The sequence below is a fragment of the Mytilus trossulus genome, chromosome 10, assembly GCF_036588685.1.
Source record: "Mytilus trossulus isolate FHL-02 chromosome 10, PNRI_Mtr1.1.1.hap1, whole genome shotgun sequence".
Taxonomy (NCBI): Eukaryota; Metazoa; Mollusca; class Bivalvia; order Mytilida; family Mytilidae; genus Mytilus; species Mytilus trossulus.
Genome location: NC_086382.1, coordinates 18,813,820 through 18,837,977, shown reverse-complemented (window position 1 = coordinate 18,837,977; position 24,158 = coordinate 18,813,820). Strand labels below are relative to the sequence as shown.

Below are 24,158 nucleotides of genomic sequence, written 5' to 3'. Positions count from 1 at the left end.
GGTGAATAATCAGAGCCTTCTTTGTTGGGCAAATATGGCAAGAAATTCTTTACAGATGTGGAATGGTTTCAGTAGTCATCAACTTGTTTTTGGACTTAATCCTAACCTTCCGAACATTTTGAAAGACACTTTGCCCGCTTTAGAAGGAAGAACTTCAAGTGAAGAATTTGCAAAACATTTGAATATTTTACATGATTCTCGAAAAGCTTACATTCAATCAGAATCTGATGAACGCATTAGACGAGCACTACGTGGCAAAATAAGAGCATCAGAGCAGATATTTAATCACGGTGACAGCGTTTTTTATAAGCGAGAGGGAAAAGATCGCTGGCTAGGACCGGGAAAAGTAGTTTTCCAGGATGGAAAAGTAATTTTTGTTCGACATGGAGGAGTATTTGTGAGGGTTTCACCAAACAGATTAACTAAAACTAAAGATATTAATTTTCGAGAACAATATGACAATATTGAAACACCTGATACAAATGAAACAGGCATTCATGAAACTAGATATACCAATAAAAATAATGAAGTTTCCCGTAAAGAAAAGAAGAATTGTTTTTCTGAGTTATTATCAACATCAAAAGAAACAATTCCTCAGATGGAGAACATTCAGGCTAAAATAATCCCTAATCTAAAAGAAAATGACAAAATTCAGTACAAACTGCCTAATTCGAACACATGGACTAAAGCTACTGTACTAAGTAAAGCAGGAAAAACAACTGGGAAAAATAAACATTGGTATAATGTTCAAGATGATGTTGATGAAGATAAGAAAAGTGTAGATTTAGATAAAGTTGAGTGGGAAAAGGTCACAGGTGACAGTGATGAGAATGAAATTGGTGTAAATATGACAAAGAGTTCCTTTTTGAATGATGAGGAAATTGCTAAACAAACAGAACTTTCAAAACTCCATAATTTTGACACTTATGAAGAATGTGATGACATAGGTCAGAATGTTCTTTCTACAAGATGGGTTATTACAACAAAAGATAATCAAACAAAAGCAAGACTTGTTGTGCGAGGTTTTGAAGAAGAATTTTCTATGCAAAGAGACAGTCCAACAGTAGGAAAAGGAATGATTAAAATATTCCTTTCAATTACTGCTAGCACGAATTGGATCGTTAAAACAACGGATATAAAGTCAGCTTTTCTTCAAGGGAAGTTATTAGATAGAGATGTTTTTCTGAAGCCCCCAAAAGAAAGCAATTCTGAGAAAGGAAAAATATGGAGATTAAAGCACTGTTTGTATGGACTTAAAGATGGAGCTAGACAATTCTATTTAAGTGTAAGGGAAGAGCTTCTAAGTTTGGGATGTAAACAATGTAATCTGGACCCGGCAGTGTTTGTCAAACATACTGACCAACGTTTAAGTGGAATAATTTGTTGTCATGTAGATGACTTTCTTCATTCTGGGGATGAAAATTTTGAGGAAGTTATGAGAAAACTGCGGACAAGATTTGTTGCTGGAAAAATTGAAGAGAAAACATTTTCATATGTAGGATTTCAAATTCATCAGGACAAAAAAGGCATAATTCTGGATCATTCTGCATATATGGAGAAAATAGATAATACAACTATAGAACCATCAAGAGCTGCTATGAAACAGGATGTACTTAATACAAATGAGCAAACCTTGTACAGGAAGTTAATTGGCCAAATAAATTGGGCTGTTCAAGTTTCAAGACCTGATATGGCTTTTGAAATGATAGACATGAGTACTAAACTGAAAGAAGGGACAGTGGCACATTTGATAAGAGCAATCAAAGCAAGTAATAGACTTAAGGAAATTAAATCAATAGTTTCATTTCCAAAAATGAATAAAGATATAAAAGAATGGAAAATTATCGTTTTAACAGACGCCTCTCTGGGAAATATTAGTAATGGAACTGGAAGTACAGAGTCTCATGTAATTTGGATAGTTGATAATGACAGTAATAGCTGTCCGATAAGTTGGCAAGCAAACAAAATCAAACGTGTAGTAAGATCAACAATTGCAGCAGAAGCCTTAAGCTTACAAGATGGGTTAGAGTCTAGTTTTTATCACCGTCGAATAATTGAAGACATTTTAGGATTAAAACATAAGACTATACCAATTGAAGCTTACATTGACAATAAAAGTGTAGTGGAAGCTGTTTATTCGACTAAACTTGTAGATGACAAGCGTTTAAGAATTTACATTGCAGCAATAGCTGAATCATTGGCATCAAAAGAAGTAGATAATATTAAATGGTGTCCAGGAGACAAACAATTAGCAAACTGCATGACAAAGTTTGGAGCTTCATCTTATGAACTTTTGCAAGTTATTCAAACAGGAAAAATGTTGAAGGACTTTGTTTAAAATTGTGAAATAACTCATAACATTTTATCATTTTATGTTTGTCACATGGGGCAGAATAATCCCCTAGATCTGAGGGTAGTCTAAACCCTGTGACGATCTTGTAATTTTAATTTAGCAACTTTTATGTTTTCTAACGGGGCAGAATAATCCCCTAAGATCTGAGGGTAGTCTAAACCCTGTGAAGATCTTGTAAATGTATAAAACAAAAGAAAGTAGAGGGAATGTTAATCTAATGTCATTTGGACTATATAAAGAGAGATAACTCAATATTATGTTTGAACACTAACTGGTTTCCTGTTGAAGTTATCCTCTTCCTGTTAATGGTGAATTGTGTAACATGTGCTAATAATTATTAAAGTATTAAAACTTATTGATGTCCTTCTGAGTGCATTAACACTATGGTCATGTTACAAGTTAAACAATACCTAAATAAGTGTTTCCAACAATCAGCGGAGTGACCTCCCATCTCTAGTCCTGTTGTCATCAATACATCCATACTGAGTACATGTGATGCATGAAGTTTAACTGGCTTTACTTTACTGTTGACTGATGTTGGTAGTTTTCTCTCCAGGATTGGACTCTTAGGAGTATGTAACATCACACAAGATGTTGTGGCCAAGTGGGAGAACACATTTCCACATCTCTGTGGCATTCCTAAATTAAAAATAATTTCATTCAAAAGATGACAATGTAAATTCAGAAATACAGTGTAACCTGCCTAATCCAACACCCTGCCTAATCTCACATTTTATTCTGGTCCTCTAGTGTGTTGTCGTCAGATAACACAGGTTACACTGTAACTGCAATGGAAAATTGACAAAAATATAAGCTTGCATTTCAAATATAACTTTTCATAGCATTATTGGTATGATAATGCAACATTTACTGACATGACAATTATAACGCTAGATTTGTGTCTGTTGTTTGACATTTGCAATTATGAATCCATGTAAAATGTTTTGATCTTTCAGTATATATAATAAAACTACAGGTACATGTATAATGTTTCAAGCCACAAATTTGAAATGGTCAGGAATTGAAGCATCATTTTCTTACAGGATACATAATAATAGGTTAGAATGAGATCGCTTTAAAGCATAAAAAAAATTATCAAAATTTTGATATAAGGTTAAATATAAGTTATGTCTTAGTCAAACTTTTGATTTTTTATTTGATTTTTAAAATACTTTTCCTTTATTTAGTTACCTAATAGGCAACAAAGCCTGGCTGCCTTCTGTAAACCTTCTAAACTCATACAAATAGCTTCTCTGGCTCTAATGCTCTCTTCCTTAGCTCCCTCAGTACCTAGCATTAATGCTATACTGCTTGTGATGCCACAGGAATTCTTTCCATTCAAAAGAACTGACAAAACATCCAAGATACTATCCCAACATCTGGACAAAATTCGCCTACAAAATCTTCTCCCTGGATAAGAGAAAATCATGAACTATAATATACAACTAAAAAATTTAAAACAAAATATGTAGTTGCAATTAATTAGTATTAATTCTGTTTCAACATGGAAGAATCATGAGGCAATTCCCTTTTTTATTTATCTATCACTAATCTGAATGGTTAATGAAATTTTGAGATACATAAACAATATTTATGGTTAATGAAAGTTTGAGATACATAAACAATATTTATGGTTAATGAAAGTTTGAGATACATAAACAATATTTATGGTTAATGAAAGTTTGAGATACATAAACAATATTTATGGTTAATGAAAGTTTGAGATACATAAACAATATTTATGGTTAATGAAATTTTGAGATACATAAACAATATTTATGGTTAATGAAAGTTTGAGATACATAAACAATATTTATGGTTAATGAAAGTTTGAGATACATAAACAATATTTATGGTTAATGAAAGTTTGAGATACATACACAATATTTATGGTTAATGAAAGTTTGAGATACATAAACAATATTTATGGTTAATGAAAGTTTGAGATACATACACAATATTTATGGTTAATGAAAGTTTGAGATACATAAACAATATTTATGGTTAATGAAAGTTTGAGATACATACACAATATTTATGGTTAATGAAAGTTTGAGATACATAAACAATATTTATGGTTAATGAAAGTTTGAGATACATACACAATATTTAAAGTCACAAGAATTACAAAGTAAAAAAGATATTTTCACTACAATATCTCATGTTCAGGTTTGATAAATGCATTTTTCTTAACAGTTCCTGATATCACAGAAGATTGACACTTCATCAACAGAAATATGTTGGCTACAAAACTTAAACAGAAAGTTCAGTTATAATCAAAAACTTGATTCATGCCACTTCACCTACCCAAAATTGGTCTAATACTACTGCTTCACAAGCCATGTGTTAAAATGTATAAGGTCTCTCAGAAATATACTCACCCATTTCCACATGCTTTATATTTTCTGATGAGGGTTCAGTTGTCATATCATATTTCTGCACCTTTGTCAAGAGTTGTCCTCCTTTGTCATGATTCCCAAGGCCATCTATATCTGTAATGAAATTTTACTGTATTTAAGATATACATAAAGAATAATTACAACTTACATTTAAATTTGGATATGGAAACATAATACTGCATCAATATTGAACCAGGTGCTCCGCAGGGCACAGCTTTATACGACCACAGAGGTCAAACCCTGACCTGTTGGGGCAAGTATGGACACAACATTCAAGCTAGATACAGCTCTGAATTTGGATTGTAATCAAATTTTTGACATAATATGCGTTTCTTACACAAAACAAATGTCAAGATCTTACAAATCTATTGCACATTATTGTGCAATTTTAAAAAGATTTTTTATTCAAACTTTTCAAAAATTTGAAATTTGAGAAATTTGGAGAAAAAAAATTAATAACTACTACCACACCCCTTTTTATGCAATTAGTCCAAAACCTGACATTTTTTTCATACATAATTTACAAGTAGTGTAAGGGAGGTAAATCAATTGTTTTTGAATTACCTCCATTACACTGCTTTGACTTAATTCAATATCCATTGACCAGAAAAACCTAGTTTTTCACCTTTTTTTCCCCCTAATTTCAAAACATTTGAGCCACAACTCCCCAATGTCAATACTAACTATCCCTTTATGGTATTGAAACTCCTGGTATAATTTCAGAGAGATTCATACACTTAAACAAATGTTATTGTTAAAAACTACAAAAATGCTACTTTCAGGCCCCTTTTTTGGCCCTTAATTCCAAAACAATTGGGACCATAACCCCCAAAATCAATCCCATCCTTTCTTTAGTAGTATTGAACCTTCTGGTAAAAATTTATAAAGATCCATTTGCTCAAACTAAAGTTATTGTCCAGAAACTAAATGTGTCTTCGAACGACGACGACACAGACGACAACGCAGACGACATGATAACATTATACGACGTATATTTTGTATAAAAATATGCCTCTCAATGATTATCAATTGCACTCACAAGCTTATGCAGTTTAATATTCCATTCATAAAATACTCATTATCATTGTATAGCAAATTAATTTTACCCATAGAACTTGTAAAGATAGCATGCACTATCATGTGATGACACTTATGCAAATATAGCTTCAATTTATCCATGTCATCAGTGACAAAAGTATTTTTTAAACAGCTTTGCTATTTAGTAAAAGGCTTCTTAGCAAGAAAATTGGTTATATATTATCCTTCATAGACATTACCTTTTATAATAGATAGTAAAGGAGATTCTAGTTTGCTGAAACATCCACACTGCTTCAGAAAATCATTTGATATTGTTTGGCTATAAACCTCACTCAGCCAAGCTGGAGAAACAAACAGCATCAAACCACAACCAAAAATGTCATCTAAATAGTCTTTCTGAAAAGATAAGATATTTATCAATTACTATTACATTTTGCTCAGATGAACCCAATATTATCAACAAGTATATCACACTGGTATTATGGCAGAGACATTAAAATACAAAAGTAAAAAGACAGTGATTCTTTGTAAAATGTCTAATTGTTTGTTCTTTAGCCTGCTGGTGGCTGTATATACATATCATTACATCTCACACTGACTAAAAGACACACCTTTGGCATATACTACTGCCATATGTGATAAGTCCAGGTATTAAACAATATTTCTATACCACAGTCATCTTTAAGGTGCAGGGTAAAAAAACATATGATTGCATTTGTAAGATTCTCTAAATATTTGTACAATCAACACAATTTGGGTTGAGTTGACTGATTTATACAAAATATCCTCAATAAACATCTATTATACGAGTAAGGAAGTCACTGTTATAATGTATTACACAAACAATCTGCCAAATGTTTACACTATCCCTACATTAAAGATAAAAAAACAATACTATCTACATAACCTAATAACATAGCGGGAAAAGGTGGAAGATACAAGGAGGTGAGATCAAAATTTAGAAGTAGAAAAGAAAGAAACAAAACCCTGGCAAAAAAAGAATGACAATGAACTCAATAAATGACAAAATAAAGGTTGAACTTAGGAACAACAGCAATCAAATTGAATTCTTAGATACACTTGTGAAAATAAAAAATGGCAAATTAACGACAGACCTTTATACAAAGCCAACTGATAAACATATATATGTTCACAGCAAATCATGCCATCCAAAAAATGTAAAAAGGGCAATTCCATATGGTTTAGCATTACCATTAAGAAGAATTTGTGAAAATGAAGATGACTATCAAAAACATAGACGAGAACTAAAATTACAACTTCGAAAAAGAGGCTACAACGGAAAATTTATTGAAAACCAACTAAAAAGAGCAGACAACTTAAATAGAAAAGAGCTATTACAGAGAAAAAATAAAATTAAAAAAACCATCAGAATGCATACCTCTTGTTGTAACCTTTACGGATTTATTACCTCATATTCATAACATTGGGAAAAAAAGAATTAATATTTTACATAACTGTAACTTGATGAAAGAAATATTTCCAGAACCACCACTAGTAGCTTATCGGAGAGATAGAAACTTAGCAGACATAATTGTACATGGAAAACTAAATAAGATCACCAAAAAAAGTACCAACTACAGCAACAACAAAACATGTAAAGAAGAATGTGAAGTTTGCAATATTGAAAGAAATGAAGAAAAAATTATACTCGGAGATAAAACATTCAACCTCAAAAAGAACATTCATGGATGTCAACTAGTAAATCTTATTTATGGACTTCACTGTGAAAAATGTAACCACTATGTCTATGTTGGAGAAACAGAAAGATCACTAAAGGAAAGAATAAAAGAGCATCTTGCAGATATCAGACATGATAGAGATACAGCTGTGGCAGAACATTTTAACCAAGAGGATCATTGCAAAGAGGACATCACAGTTCAGGTTCTGCAACAGATTTATGATAAATCCGCAAATTACAGGAGATATATTGAGGCACAATGGATGCAAAAACTTAATACAATTAAACCGTTTGGAGTTAACGTTAAAAAGGAATGACTTTAATTGATCAAAACATATAAAATTTAACTTTAATTCATGCAAAAGTATTGTGACGTCATGTTATTGTGACGTTAAAGTATTATGACGTCATGACGTTTCCAAGGACATTTAGCTATAACATCTTATCAATGATTGAATGTAATGTCAGCCATGTAGTTGAGAGGAAAAATAAAGAACTGAAGAAGGCCATTGGCCGAAACGTCTTGAAAAATTGGTTTATTTAAACAATTATATAATGAAATGACAAACAATGGTACAGTACATTCCGGTTATTTGCATAGCCTATTTGTCAGACGAAATTATGCAATAAAGCGGAGTATGCTTATATCCGAAATGCCAAATTACGGAGTCAAATAACATGGATAGTGCAGATCAGCAAAGAAGAAAGATGAACGTCCATAGTCCACTTACAACATATTGAATGCTTATTTATTCTAATAAAAGTTATTTGTCTACTGTCATACATTTTATTTCATTGTGTATTCTTTCAATAAAGTTTATAAACACATTTTGTTTTAGTTTATTTATGTACCGACTCTTTTCCTTTACCCGAGATACGAAAATAAAATTGTTCTAAAAACAGATTTGTTTCTATGACCCGGATGTACAAATTACATTCTTACGCTTTGTTTAAAATAAACTGTTTAACACTACTACACAGTTTATAATCATTGTAAACAATAATTGTGCAATGAACTGCCTTTGATATTCAGTATTTACCGATTTCACAGTGATGAAACGCTGTTACTTTAACATCGTTAGTTTCGTATATGAAAAGGTAATGGGGCCCTGCACGGGTTATTTGCTGGACACGAGTGTTGAAGTGAGAAAATATAATAATCAGAAACTAATTTTCTTTTAAAAAAATATTAAAAAGGAAAGATTGATGTATAAAATTATTCAACCATATATAATTGCCCTGTAATATTTAACATAAATGTAGATCACCCAAGCTGAATTACGAAATTACACATTGGATAATGATCGATAATTAGCAGGTGTTAATGTTTTAAAAATTCACCCAAAATATAATCTATGAACAATGTTTGAAATCCAATCAATAATTAACACCTTTTGAGATAGAAAATCATAGAATGGTTTTGTTTTTACAACAATCAGCTGATTGACATTTTTATGACCTCGAGGCTTAAAATAGAATATGGGAAACTTTACCTGTGTACACATCGAGGCCTTTTCTATAATCATATAAACACGAAAGATACTGTTTTAAAACTTTATTTGAATAACACACAAGTAAATGTGAAATAATAATGAAAATTATGATGCATTCAAGAAAAATATACTTACCAAATTGCCGTTTCCGGTCAAAAATCTTGTCAGTTTTAACTGAGCATATCTAGCTGGCGATTATTTTCTATGCATTAAACCGAAATGCCACTTGTAAGGCTATGCATATAACCGGACAATTTAACATTAGGTGAATGGGAAATGGTTTTGTGCAGGAGAAACGTATGCAATTAACCGAATTATGCTATTAAGCGGTATGCAATTAAGTGGAATCGACTGTACTATACATACACTACATAGAAAACTTAGACTGAGCAAAATAAACCACACCAGATACTGGTTGGATCAGCATACCTCTGTTATGCTAATTTTATCTTTGTTTTCACTATCATAGTATCCCTCTGTTGATAACTTCATGTTCAGCAATAATGTTGTCATGGTGATTACATAAACACTATCTGCATTCAATACTGTCATGTGACCTATTTCGCTATCAAATTCTGTTTGGTTTTTCAATATTTCTAGAAAAATAGAGTATTCTTACATTCATACATTTACCAATTCAACAACAAGAGTAATCTTACATTCATACTTTTACCAATTCAACAACAAGAGTTATCTTACATTCATACATTTACCAATTCAACAACAAGAGTATTCTTACATTCATACATTTACCAATTCAACAAGAGTAATCTTACATTCATACATTTACCAATTCAACAACAAGAGTAATCTTACATTCATACATTTACCAATTCAACAACAAGAGTATTCTTACATCCATACATTTACCAATTCAACAACAAGATAATACCGGTAATGACAATTTGAAAATTTGAAAAATTGAAAACCAAATAAACTCTACTCTTAAAATTTTACTCTCAACGTTTTACAGAAATTTTACTGCATTTTTTTTGTATTAAATCTACTCTAGTGCTATTATTTAGCCTCAGTGCTTTTCTTGTACTGATTTATCTGATTTTTCTTTTATGTTTTGATAGTTCACTGGTCATGATTAAAAGTGAACTTGAAGAAAACCTCAGTTATATCAACCTGATATTATCATGTGCCTCTCCCATGATGGTATCCTCATCAGAGCTTAGAAAATCTGTTATATCAACCGGACATTATCATGTGCCTCTCCCATGACGGTATCCTCATCAGAGGTTAGAAAATCTGTTTATTTGTTATTTGTAGAAGTTGATTGTTTCTGTTGAATATTCCTTCTTAACTTTTATAGTTTGGAGGATGAAGAGATTTATGTTTTGTGTAGACACCTGTTGTCTGTATATTGTGGAAGAATGTGTGTTGTATTTTGGTTCTTTTTGTCATTAGTATTCATAATCATCTAACAACTATACCTAATACTTACCAGAACAAAATTTGGATGAGAATTTCTGTAAAGCTTCGTCTACATCTTGTTCTGAGTACATCTCCATCAATTCTGGTAACAATTTACATAATGCATCAATGTAAACGCCAGCATTCTGTCGTTCTGTTACTTCATACTGGTTACCAAACTTAGTGTATCTCCTCTCTACCTCCTCCTGTAGGATAATCTGTTGTTCAACTGTCTGTCTACGTTGAGGGCTGTGTGAATTTCTCCTATACTCCCCTGGATCAATAGCGATTGACATGTCTTGACTCTCTATATTTTCCTCTGACACTGAACCTCTGTGCATTGTAGTTCCATTACTTTCTATAAATATAGATTATAATTATTAACCATACTGTTTTGAATCAAATATTAAGTGTTGGGATCAAATCAAATATTAAGTGACAGCAATTTAATTCATTCCTATTACTTTGTCTACAGTTTGACATAAACAAGATTACACTGAACAAAGACATGATGTTTTATGTTATCTAATACAATACATAATGATGAACAGAAACCTTGGTGGCAGAGTAATCTTAGTTTACCATGCAACATTTACCTGCAGTGTACAGATCACTTCAGTCTAGTTCTACAATGTTCTTATTTCCCCCCTCAGCTAAATTTTTGTATTACTTCTGAAAATTCAGAAATTATTGCGTGCATTAATAGTTTTGATTTTGTCATTTTAATTTCAAATAAGATTTTAATATTTGCGATATTGAGAAAAACCCTGTTTAATTCATATAAAAAGTTTGAAAATGTGATTTCAAATTATTGCGATTATAACCCTGTCTCATTTTACACAACAATAAAAAATCACAAAAATTTACAGTATATCAAAACAGAAAGCAAATTTCTTCTATTTGACACAAGCAATAAAATACTATCTACTTATTTATTTGTTATACCTATCTTGTGCATACGTAATCTTGTTCAGTCTTTTAAAAAACAATCAAATTTAGTTATCTAAGTTATTGCATATCATTTATAGGTAATTTTATTGAGCACACCATGTGCAGATCTACTCCTGCTTCCTTATCAAATGTCATCATATTTTTTTAAGAAAGAATATGATGCACTCTGATTATTATCTTTTTGGGGCTTAAAGTCAAGCAGCAAATACTGCATGCAAAGCCAGACTGTAAATAAATATGTTTAAACTAAAGCCAGACTGTGAACATGTTAACAATATATCAGTTTGTAGAATTGGAATATTGAGAAAGGGTCAGATAGTTTAAAAAAAGACTGGGTGTAAGGATGAGTAAAAATTAAAATGGTCATTACCTGTACCTAATAGGACTTTTAGCTGGTTAATACACTGGCTTATTGAGTCTGTGACACCAACACCACGGCTGATCTGTTCTAGAGATCCCAACATATCATTGATACAGGCTACACTTGTAATACACACCTGTGTATCATTACAATGGCAACTTTCCTGTATAGAGTCTACAATTCTGGAAAATATAAGTATATACAAATTTCATTATTCACTTCATACATACAGACTAACTATTCATTGTCTCTACATATAAAATTCATTTGTACAAGGCTTAGGAACAGGCAGAATGTATTTTGATCCTGTGTACTAGTCAAGTACAAATACAACTTATGTTTAGAGACAATGTTTGGTTATTATCTTTAGACTTCAGCTTTTAGAACTGTGGCAAAAAAAATAGTTTTGAAAGAAACCCAAAACTTTGAACTTTAAACAGACATCGGGAATATTCTGTGAACTTGCATTCTTTTATAAGTTGTCATAAGTAAAACTCTATGGAAACACATTTCAAGATCACAAATAAGGCTTTATACAGTCTGGGACAGTTTATATGGTTAATAAATTTTGACAACTCAAACAGCTCAATTGCACAATCATTATTATTCTCTTATTGATTAACTTACAATTTAATCAAAGATACATCTGTAAATGGGTTTTTGGTGATAGATTTCTTATTTACATCCTCTGTAGGTAATGCAAGACCAAAAATACCTCCGGGACTTTTCAGTGTCTGAAAACAGAAATAGGATTATTATATCAATATATGACAACTTTTTATTTGTAATAAAGTTTGATTCCTAACAACATAAAGCTTATAATTTCTTCTTGTATAGCATATCTTTTATCTTAGATAAGAGTTTTCAAAATGGACTATTTCACATTTTCTAAATTTCTTCACATTTTTCACATTTGTTTTTATTTCTTCACATTTTTCACATTTCTTTTTATTTCTTCACATTTTTCACATTTCTATTTTAATTTCACAATAGACCTTTTAAAATGTTACAGACATATATTCACAAATTGATGTAATTTATATGTGTTTCTCAGGTATTTATATAGATTAGACCATTAGTTTTCACATTTGAATGGTTTTACATTAGTACTTTTGGGGCCCTTTATAGCTTGTTGTTCGGTGTGAGCCAAGGCTCCGTGTTGAAGGCTGTACATTGACCTATAATGGTTAACCTTTTTAAATTGTTATTTGGATGGAGAGTTGTCTCATTGGCACTCATACCACATCTTCCTCTATCTATATAGTCAATATGGAAAAGAATAAATGTTTTTGAAATGGCATTTGATTGGTGCAATGATGAAATCTATAAATCTAAACAATTTGTTCTTACAAATACCTACAACTTGTTATTTGATTGCAGGGTAAATGCAACAGAAATTTAAATGTTAACTTTAACGGAAGTTATTGGAACATCTATTGGAAGCCATTAACCTCACTTAGATGTAATAAAACATTTAGATACTTGACTATAGGTCAATTAATGTTCTAGAGTTGAAGTCAAACTTATTTGAAAAACATCATATATATGTGTACAACAAATTGTGAGTCACAGTAAACTACTTTAATCCAGTTTAGGGTGTTTAAACCAATTCATATGAGTGAAGGCCAATTCATACTTGACTAATGTTTTTAGAATTTCTAATGATTCATTTTTGTTGTTAAAGATAAAAGTTGTTGTTGATGACTTTTATTTGCTATATAATATCTTCATAAAATGTCTAGGCTAAGGGCCATAACCCTTGTTTCAATTTTATTTGTAGGCCACTAACTGTATATGTAACAAAAAATTTGTTCCGGCGTGACATTTGTTCCTCCGGAACAAATATCATAGGAAATATGTTCCAGCGGAACTTATGTCACAGAAAATATGTTCCAGCACTATAAAATTTGTTCCAGAACTAATTTTCTAACCAAGTGTAAAATAAGTACCGGAACAAAAATCACAGCACTATGACATAAATGAGTTTTGTTCCAATATTAAAATTTAAAAAAAAGTGAATTAAGTTTGTGTGATACGAGTTTTGAAAGAAGGTATTTTAAAGAAATCAATGAAAATGTTCTGCTGGAACCTATTTCACAGGAAATAAGTACTGTGCTTGCATGGGGTACATTTTCAATTGAAGGCATGACTTTAGGATAAAGATAAGAAATAAAAGCGATGAGAATCATAATGTTTCATAATTTTTATCTATTTTATCTTTTAAGTGGTATTCCAACTCCTTATTTCCTGTTGATCTGTTATGAAAATCCAAAATTATTTTGGATTTTCCTTTTGAATTTTCCTCGGAGTTCGGTATTTTTGTGTTTTTACTTTTTATGGGTGTTCTAATCATACATGTACTTAGCTATTGTCATTTCACAGTTTTCAAAGAGAGTGTCTTTTGTTTCTCTATGTCTTGAAATATAATTGATCAGTCACTTTGTCCATTTTGAAAAAGTACAAATATTCATCTTTAACTATTATAATTCTTTTTTTCGGAATGACTTTTATTATTATTTCTTATTCTACTCTTTCCTGGTTCATAAGTGTATTTTTTAGTATTATTTATTGAGAATAATGTTATTAACTTTTGCTTTACTTCACATGATCCAAATTTGATGTTTACACTTTTTATTTATTACCTTATCAATTATAAAACATGTTTTATATAATGACTTTAAACTCACTGATGACAAGTGCTCAGTATGTAACATAACTTGTTTAACCAGCGGAACAAATTTCATAGACAAGGTACTTATTTCACCAGGTGAGGAACAAATCTCACAAATCCAGAACTTATTTCACCAGGTAAGGAACAAATCTCACAAACATGGAACTTATTTCACTAGGTAAGGAACAAATTTCACCAACCCAGAACTTATTTCACCAGGTAAAGTGTGGAACTTATTTCATATAGATGGAACAAATTATATAGAAATTGTCTGTGAAAAAAGTTCTCCCAGAACATATTTCCTGTGACATTAGTTCCACTGGAACTTTTTTCACAGGAACAAATTTTGGCTCACATATACTGTATATGTTTATCTTTCTTACTTCTCTAACAGCTTTTAGGGCATCCAGCCGATGTTGTGGTGGTGGGTACAACATCATCCTATGGAACACAGACTCTAAAACTGGTCTCATAGACTCAGTTCTTCCCATTAAATCCACCAATGATAAAGCAATGCTTAAAAAAAACAATCATTTATTTGTAATTAATTAAAAAAATGACAGCCAAACTTTCAGAAGATGTATTTTCAGAATTTTCATAAATAAAATATGAAATGGTTCAAGATATTATAAGCTCATGTTTTTTAAAGAATTTTAATAACAAATCATAAATATATGGAAGATAACCTGTAAATTGTTTCAGCTGATGATTATTTGAAGATTACCTGTATATATATTGTTTTAGCTGTAGATAATTGTAGATTAGGTTATTACATTTGTACCTGTATCTTGTTTTAGCTGTAGGTTAGGTTATTACCTGTATATTGTTTTAGCTGTAGATTAGGTTATTACCTGTATATTGTTTTAGCTGTAGATTAGGTTATTACCTGTATATTGTTTTAGCTGTAGATAATTGTAGGTTAGGTTATTACCTGTATATTGTTTTAGCTGTAGATTAGGTTATTACCTGTATATTGTTTTAGCTGTAGATAATTGTAGGTTAGGTTATTACCTGTATATTGTTTTAGCTGTAGATAATTGTAGGTTAGGTTATTACCTGTATATTGTTTTAGCTGTAGATTAGGTTATTACCTGTATATTGTTTTAGCTGTAGATAATTGTAGGTTAGGTTATACCTGTATATTGTTTTAACTGTAGATTAGGTTATTACCTGTATATTGTTTTAGCTGTAGATAATTGTAGGTAAGGTTATTACCGGTATATTGTTTTAGCTGTATATTGTAGGTTAGGTTATACCTGTATATTGTTTTAGCTGTAGATAATTGTAGATTATGTTATTACCTGTATATTGTTTTAGCTGTAGATAATTGTAGGTAGGGTTATTACCTGTATATTGTTTTAGCTGTAGATAAGTGTAGGTTAGGTTATTACCTGTATATTGTTTGAGCTGTAGATAATTGTAGGTAAGGTTATTACCTGTATATTGTTTTAGCTGTAGAAAATTGTCGGTTAGGTTATTACCTGTATATTGTTTTAGCTGTAGATAATTGTAGGTTAGGTTATTACCTGTATATTGTTTTAGCTGTAGAAAATTGTAGGTTAGGTAATTACCTGTATATTGTTTTAGCTGTAGATAATTGTAAATTATGTTATTACCTGTATATTGATTTAGCTGTGGATAATTGTAGGTTAGGTTATTACCGGTATATTGTTTTAGCTGTAGATAATTGTAGATTATGTTATTACCTGTATATTGTTTTAGCTGTAGATAATTGTAGGTTAGGTTATTACCTGTATATTGTTTTAGCTGTAGATTAGGTTTTTACCTGTATATTGTTTTAGCTGTAGATAATTGTAGGTTAGGTTATTACCTGTATATTGTTTTAGCTGTAGATAATTGTAGGTTAGGTTATTACCTGTATGTTGTTTTAGCTGTAGATAATTGTAGGTTAGGTTATTACCTGTATGTTGTTTTAGCTGTAGATAATTGTAGATTATGTTATTACCTGTATATTGTTTTAGCTGTAGATAATTGTAGGTTAGGTTATTACCTGTATATTGTTTTAGCTGTAGATTAGGTTTTTACCTGTATATTGTTTTAGCTGTAGATAATTGTAGGTTAGGTTATTACCTGTATGTTGTTTTAGCTGTAGATAATTGTAGGTTAGGTTATTACCTGTATGTTGTTTTAGCTGTAGATAATTGTAGATTATGTTATTACCTGTATATTGTTTTAGCTGTAGATAATTGTAGGTTAGGTTATTACCTGTATATTGTTTTAGCTGTAGATTAGGTTATTACCTGTATATTGTTTTAGCTGTAGATAATTGTAGGTTAGGTTATTACCTGTATATTGTTTTAGCTGTAGATAATTGTAGATTATGTTATTACCTGTATATTGTTTTAGCTGTAGATAATTGTAGGTTAGGTTATTACCTGTATATTGTTTTAGCTGTAGATAATTGTAGATTATGTTATTACCTGTATATTGTTTTAGCTGTAGATAATTGTAGGTTAGGTTATAACCTGTATCTTGTTTTAGCTGTAGATAATTGTAGGTAAGGTTATTACCTGTATATTGTTTTAGCTGTAGATAATTGTAGATTATGTTATTACCTGTATATTGTTTTAGCTGTAGATCATGTTATTACCTGTATATTGTTTTAGCTGTAGGTAAGGTTATTACCTGTATATGGTTTTATCTGTAGATAATTGTAGGTTAGGTTATTACCCGTATATTGTTTTAGCTGTAGGTAAGTTTATTACCTGTATATTGTTTTAGCTGTAGATAATTGTAGGTTAGGTTATTACCTGTATATTGTTTTAGCTGTAGATAATTGTAGGTAAGGTTATTACCTGTATTTTGTTTTAGCTGTAGATAATTGTAGGTTAGGTTATTACCTGTATTTTGTTTTAGCTGTAGATAATTGTAGATTAGGTTATTACCTGTATATTGTTTTAGTTTTAGATAATTGTAGATTAGGTTATTACCTGTATATTGTTTTAGCTGTAGATAATGTTATTACCTGTATATTGTTTTAGCTCTAGATTATGTTATTACCTGTATATTGTTTTAGCTGTAGACAATTGTAGATTAGGTTATTACCTGTATATTGTTTTAGCTGTAGATAATTGTAGGTTAGGTTATTACCTGTATATTGTTTTAGCTGTAGATAATTGTAGGTTAGGTTATTACCTGTATATTGTTTTAGCTGTAGATAATTGTAGGCTAGGAGCTGATGATGAACAGCCTGATCCTCTTCCTATATCCTCAACAGATGTACTTTTAGGAGATGGGGCACTCTTTTCCATTTTAGGGTTTCCAAGTAAACATATTAAGGAAGGACAAAGACTTTTCCTACAATAAAATGAAAATTACATCTACTAAGTAATAGTTCAACGTATTGTCTCCAAATTATGAACCTATTATATTACCATGAAAACAATTGCAAATTATATTTGCCACTAGGCCAAATAAAATTAATTGATAGATTTTCATCCCCGCCTGCCTCTTTTTTTAAATTTTGAACAAGAATGTGTCCATAGTACAAGGATGCCCCATTCGCACTATCATTTTCTATGTTCATTGGACCGTGAAATTGGGGTCAAAACTTTAATTTGGAATTATAATTAGAAAGATCATATCATAGGGAACATCTGTACTAAGTTTCAAGTTGATGTAACTTTAACTTCATCACAAGAGGGCACACACTGAAATGTCTCGCCTTCTTTACTAATCCTTGATACTATCTTGATAGACCTAAATATAAAGCTTTATTACAACTGTCACATAAACTCAACATTAACCAAGAAAAGGAAACATTGATCAATCAACCATGAAAATGAGGTCAAGGTCAGATGAACCATGCCAGGCAAACATGTACAGCTAACAATTCTTCAATACAACAAATATAGTTGACTTATTGCTTATAAATAAAGAAAAACAGACCAAAACACACAAACACTTAAAACTTAGCAATGGACCGTGAAAATGAGGTCAAAGTCAAATAAAACCAGTGTAAGCGACATAAAGATCATAAAATATGTCCATACACCAAATATAGTTGACCTAATGCATAAAGTATTAGAAAAATAGACCAAAACTAAAAAACTTAACTTTGACCACTGAACCATAAAAAATGAGGTCAAGGTCAGATGACACCTGTCAGCTAGACATGTACACCTTACAATCATTCCATACACCAATTATAGTAAACCTATTGCATATAGTATAAGAAAAACAGATCAAAACACAACCAGATGCTCCGCAGGGCGTAGCTTTATACGACCACAGAGGTTGAACCCTGAACGGTTGGGGCAAGTATGGACACAACATTCAAGCTGGATTCAGCTCTACATTTGGATTGTGATTAAATAGTTGACACAGCATAGGTTTCTGACACAGAATGAATGTGTTCTAATGAACTTAAATTTTTTTTTTCTCTTACAGCAATTCACTATGCTGTTGAATATTAATCCTCTCAAAAAATGTTTGAACAAATTTTCTTTTTATTTATGAAATTTCGAATGAGAAAATTGAACCCAATTATTTTTAATCTCATCCCCCTTTCCCTTATTCCAAAACTAATCTCAATTAAAATTTCTAATGGAGTTTGCAACAATAACTACTCATTTAAATACATCATAAAATATTCAGATGTAAAAAAAACTGCTTGTTATCACTGAATGGTAAAGATTATTTTAATTTATCAGTTGGTAGTAAAAAGTGAATATACATTGTATATTGTATATAACAAAGATTTAAGTTGATTCTGAACAAAGAAAGATAACTCCAATTAAAAAAAATTCTTGCAATTGCACAATATTGTGCAATTAGATATTTCTTGCTTACTATTCTGGACAAAGAAAGATAACTCTAATTAAAAAAAAAATATTGTGTAATTAGATATTTCTTGCCATTGCGCAATACTGTGTAATTAAAAAGACTTGCTATTGCACAATACTTTATATAATAATTTCAGATCCTGATTTGGACCAACTTGAAAACTGGGCCCATAATCAAAACTCTAAGTACATGTTTGGATTCAACATATCAAAGAACCCCAAGATTTCAATTTTTGTTAAAATCAAACTAAGTTTAATTTTGGACCCTTTGGACTTTAATGTAGACCAATTTGAAAACAAGACCAAAATGAAGAATCTACATACACAGTTAGATTTGGCATATCAAAGAACCCTATTTATTCCATTTTTGATGAAATCAAACAAAGTTTAATTTTGGACCCTGATTTGGACCAACTTGAAAACTGGGCCAATAATCAAGAATCTAAGTACATTTTTAGATTCAGCATATCAAAGAACCCAACCGATTCATTTTTTGTCAAAATCAAACTAAGTTTAATTTTGGACCCTTTGGACCTTAATGTAGACCAATTTGAAAACGGGACCAAAAGTTAAGAATCTACATACACAGTTAGATTCGGCATATCAAAGAACCCCAATTATTCAATTTTGATGAAATCAAACAAAGTTTAATTTTGGACCCTTTGGGCCCCTTGTTCCTAAACTGTTGGGACCAAAATTCCGAAAATCAATACCAACCTTCCTTTTATGGTCATAAACCTTGTGTTTAAATTTGACAGATTTCTATTTACTTATACTAACGTTATGGTGCGAAAACCAAGCAAAATGCTTTTTTGGGTCCCTTTTTGGCCCCTTATTCCTAAACTGTTGAGACCTTAACTCCCAAAATCAATACCAACTTTCCTATTGTGGTCATAAACATTGTGTTTAAATTTCATTGATTTCTATTTACTTAAACTAAAGTTATTGAGCGAAAACCAAGAATAATGCTTATTTGGGCCCTTTTTTGGCCCCTTATTCCTAAAATGTTGAAACCAAAACTCCCAAAATCAATCCCAACCTTTCTTTTGTCGTCATAAACCTTGTGTTAAAATTTCATAGATTTCTATTCATTTTTATTAAAGTAAGAGTGCGAAAACTAAAAGTATTCGGACGACGACGAAGCCAACGTGATAGCAATATACGACGAAATTTTTTTCAAATTTTGCGGTCGTATAAAAACTTAACTATGACCACTGAACCATAAAAATAAGGTCAAGGTCAGATGACACCTGTCAGCTAGACATGTACACCTTACAATCATTCCATACACCAATTATGGTAGACCTATTGCATATAGTATAAGAAAAACAGACCAAAACACAAAAACTTAACTATAACCACTGAACCCTGAAAATGAGGTCAAGGTCAGATGACACCTGCCAGTTGGACATGTACACCTTACAGTCCTTCCATACACCAAATATACTAGACCTATTGCTTATAGTATCTGAGATATGGATTTGACCACGAAAACTTAAGTAGTCACTGAACCATGAAAATGAGGTCAAGGACACTGGACATGTGACTGACGGAAAGTTCGTAACATGAGGCATCTATATCCAAAGTATGAAGCATCCAGGTCTTCTACCTTCTAAAATATAAAGCTTTTAGGAAGTGAGATAACACCCCCGCCGCCGCCGGATCACTATCCCTATGTCGAGCTTTCTGCAACAAAAGTTGCAGGCTCGACAAAAAACTACCTTGACCAAAAACTTTAACCTGAACTTTGCACTATCATTTTCTATGTTCAGTGGACCATGAAATTGAGGTCAAAACTATAATTTGGCATTAAAATTAGAAAGATCATATCATTGGGAACATGTGTACTAAGTTTCAAGTTGATTAGACTTCAACTTCTTCAAAAACTACCTTGACCAAAAACTTTAACCTGAAGCGAATGGACGGTACAGACGGTACCACAGACAGACAGACGAAGAGGGGCATAGACCAGAAAATATAATGCCCCTCTACTATCGTAGGTGGGGTGGGGCATAAAAAATTACGATTCGGGATTTTATTTATTTCTGTTACCGGTAACAGTCGATAATTTCAAAACTTCCTGTTTCAAATTTCGGTTTTGTGTATTTCTTAGGTTTAGCATAATTAAAAAAACTTGATATATTCTGCTGCTCTATGATGACAACATCATCTACAGAGAGTAGAGATGAACAACGAGAAGGGAATTAAATATTTGGGTTACGAGTAATTGGCTGTGTCCAAGAAAGCAAACTGCAGTATGTCACAGATGTTTGGGATTAGAACACCTTGGATTTTTTTTATTTATAAATGACTTTGTGTCAGGAAATTTGGACTGTTAATGATAAACAAAGCGTAAGAATGGTGGAACACTTTGCTACAAAATCATACCTGGAATAAAGAAATTGACACAAGAATGAACTTGTTAGATTTATGACCATATATTGGGTCACACTAATGACTGAACCGAATGACAGGACCAAATGTAAAATGCTAATAACTTTTCATTTCTCAAAGGATTAATCTCAAATTTGAAATAAAATAAGATTTCATCATTTAATATATAGATTAAAGAAACAAAGCTTTAGAAAACATGACCTGACCAACGCTGATAATGACAGGACCAAATAAAAATTCCCCAGTATATTAGGTTCCAAAAGTCAACAAACACGCATTTTATTCATTTATAGCAAGCCCTTAAATTTAGATTTACCCATGGCTGTAATTTTTTTATGACAAACAGCAAACATTTTCTGTCCCAATACCCTCAATAGAGTCATTTTTTGTTAATTACATGTTTTACATTGTAATTATATTTGCATCTAACCCTATCATTTCAACACTGTTTGAGTTTTCATTTTATTCTGTACTCATAACACTTGTGTTGTATACCATTACATTTGCTTCATTTCATTAGGACTACAAACCATTGCTTAAAAAGCAAAATAAATTTAGTGTAGGTAGTCCAATAAGTGAAGAGAGCATTCCTCCATGTTTTTGCTGTTCACTATAAAATAGGTTTCTAAATTGGATATTTACATGATATAAGCTTATTATTACACTTGCATATATGAAGAACACGTCACAAGAGGGTTCCACATAAAATAAAATTTAAAATATTAAAATATAATAAAATACTCCTACCCGCACAATTTTTTTCAAAAATCTGGATAAAAATCTACTAATTGATTTTAGTTAGCCTAAATGAACCTTACCTCATGCAAAAACTGTTGAAATTGTATGATGCTATGATCATGCTATGTGTATGAATAAAGACCTCAGTGTACTTGTGTCAATAAACTAGGAGATCTGTATGGACCCTAAAGTTACAATGTCTCCATCACTACTGACGTGAGAAAAAAAGTGGTTAAGAATTTGGGTATTCAAAAAATAAATTTAATTCATGATTTTTATTTTTTTAGTGAAAACATACTCAATAGACCACTTTCCAGTTCATCCATTACTGGAAAAAAATCCTCAATTATGCACCCATTTATGACGTCATTTACCAGATAGAGGGGTTCGCCTGTATCCCTGCACTATTAACGTTTACCAAGCGTCTTAGTGATCGTCCTTGTGTAGAATAAACTAGAAATAATATTTGTTTTGTAAGTACTTAATTACAACTCCCAAATGACACCAGTGCTGATTGTCAATTATGAGAATTAAATTTCCTGAATAATTCGAGCAATATAATATTATAGTTTCTCAAACACTTGCTCAACATTGGAACAGAAGTGACAATGCCCCTAAACGCACAAATGATGTTCACTAAAACCAGAGTTTTTGACGGAAATACAGCAAACTCAAAAGTTGTCTATTGTCACTAATAAATACAAATCATGAATTAAATTATTTTTGGTTAAATCTAATGTTAAATCCATCTCCCTCTTTTCCCCTGTTTATGGTACTAAAGGTTGGTCTACTAGTTTCTATTTTGAAGAAATATTATAAGGTCATTTATACTCTTAAAGATATAAATTTGTTACTTACCATAATATTTCCTGGAAAGGTTGGTAACATCTGATATCATGTGGTATCTTTGTTAGTATGGTATATATTCCCTCCAGTAACAATGGAGCGGAGTTTCTGATCTGTGTTGTTGTACTGACAACAAAAAATATCATAAGATTTTATATTCTTTTTAGGTCATAAAATTCTTCATATTAAAATACAGTCTTGGCTTTCAAATATTAGGGTTTGAGTTTTCCTTAAGGTTAATACAGAATAATCCTTTAAAATGTATCCAATTTTACTTTCTATACATTGTCTGAGTGCAGGACTATTGAAGTCATGTAAGGATTAACTTTGCATCTGGTGTAGTATAATTGTTCATTATTACTGTTCCATATGATGATTTTGATTAAGCATTATATGGCATCATTGATCAGTGCTTTAAGTAAATCTATTAAAAACAATGTTTGAAATTTTAGGAATTATTTCCCTTAACAGGCAGACAACTTTCATTTATAACATCACATTAATATTTGCATTTTCCTAAAGACTTTTAAGACATCTGAAGATTTAAAAAACTCTACGAGTTCACATGTAAACATATATGGTATGAGATTGATTCTATTGAAGAAATAGGTTGTATTTTAATCCAAATTTTAAGATTTCAATTTAATCATATCACTTTTGAGAAATTTTGTCTTTTATCCTTGCTCTTTAATTCTTTTAACCAGAAAAGAAAGAATAAAAACTCCTGTATAAGGAGTCCGGTTAGAACAAAATTTTTTGTCTGAAAAAAACAATATCTTACGTTGATGCTTGTTCAAGCTTTGATGTAAAAAATCTAAGAACGGCTACTATTTCTTTATAGCTGGCTTCTGATAAAGTATTTGCTGCAAAAAGGTTGTAAATATGAATAAAGTAATATAAATATGAAATAAGCATGCATTGCACAAATGTCGTATTTTTCTCTGACTGTTAATGAAGTCTTTACACTTATTCCATTGAACGTTGGAGGAGT

At 31.1% G+C, this 24,158-nt stretch overlaps 1 protein-coding gene across 5 annotated transcripts in view; it reads right to left on the bottom strand.

Moving 5' to 3' along the window:
• LOC134687001 (brefeldin A-inhibited guanine nucleotide-exchange protein 3-like) overlaps window positions 1-24,158 on the bottom strand; it is a 69,589-nt gene that overhangs the window by 28,251 nt on the left and 17,180 nt on the right. For 2 of the 5 annotated variants that reach the window (XM_063546908.1, XM_063546910.1), the window contains 12 exons: window positions 23,949-24,030; window positions 23,180-23,293; window positions 17,541-17,702; window positions 14,768-14,900; window positions 12,341-12,447; window positions 11,723-11,895; window positions 10,433-10,759; window positions 9,412-9,578; window positions 6,030-6,186; window positions 4,735-4,845; window positions 3,545-3,763; window positions 2,764-2,992 (listed from right to left, as the gene is read on the bottom strand). In XM_063546908.1, the coding sequence (XP_063402978.1) occupies window positions 2,764-2,992; window positions 3,545-3,763; window positions 4,735-4,845; window positions 6,030-6,186; window positions 9,412-9,578; window positions 10,433-10,759; window positions 11,723-11,895; window positions 12,341-12,447; window positions 14,768-14,900; window positions 17,541-17,702; window positions 23,180-23,293; window positions 23,949-24,030 (1,981 nt within the window). Of the gene's footprint in view, window positions 1-2,763; window positions 2,993-3,544; window positions 3,764-4,734; window positions 4,846-6,029; window positions 6,187-9,411; window positions 9,579-10,432; window positions 10,760-11,722; window positions 11,896-12,340; window positions 12,448-14,767; window positions 14,901-15,200; window positions 15,219-15,270; window positions 15,303-17,540; window positions 17,703-23,179; window positions 23,294-23,948; window positions 24,031-24,158 lie in introns of those variants that run through there. The other 3 variants (XM_063546909.1, XM_063546912.1, XM_063546911.1) reach the window with 3 other exon arrangements.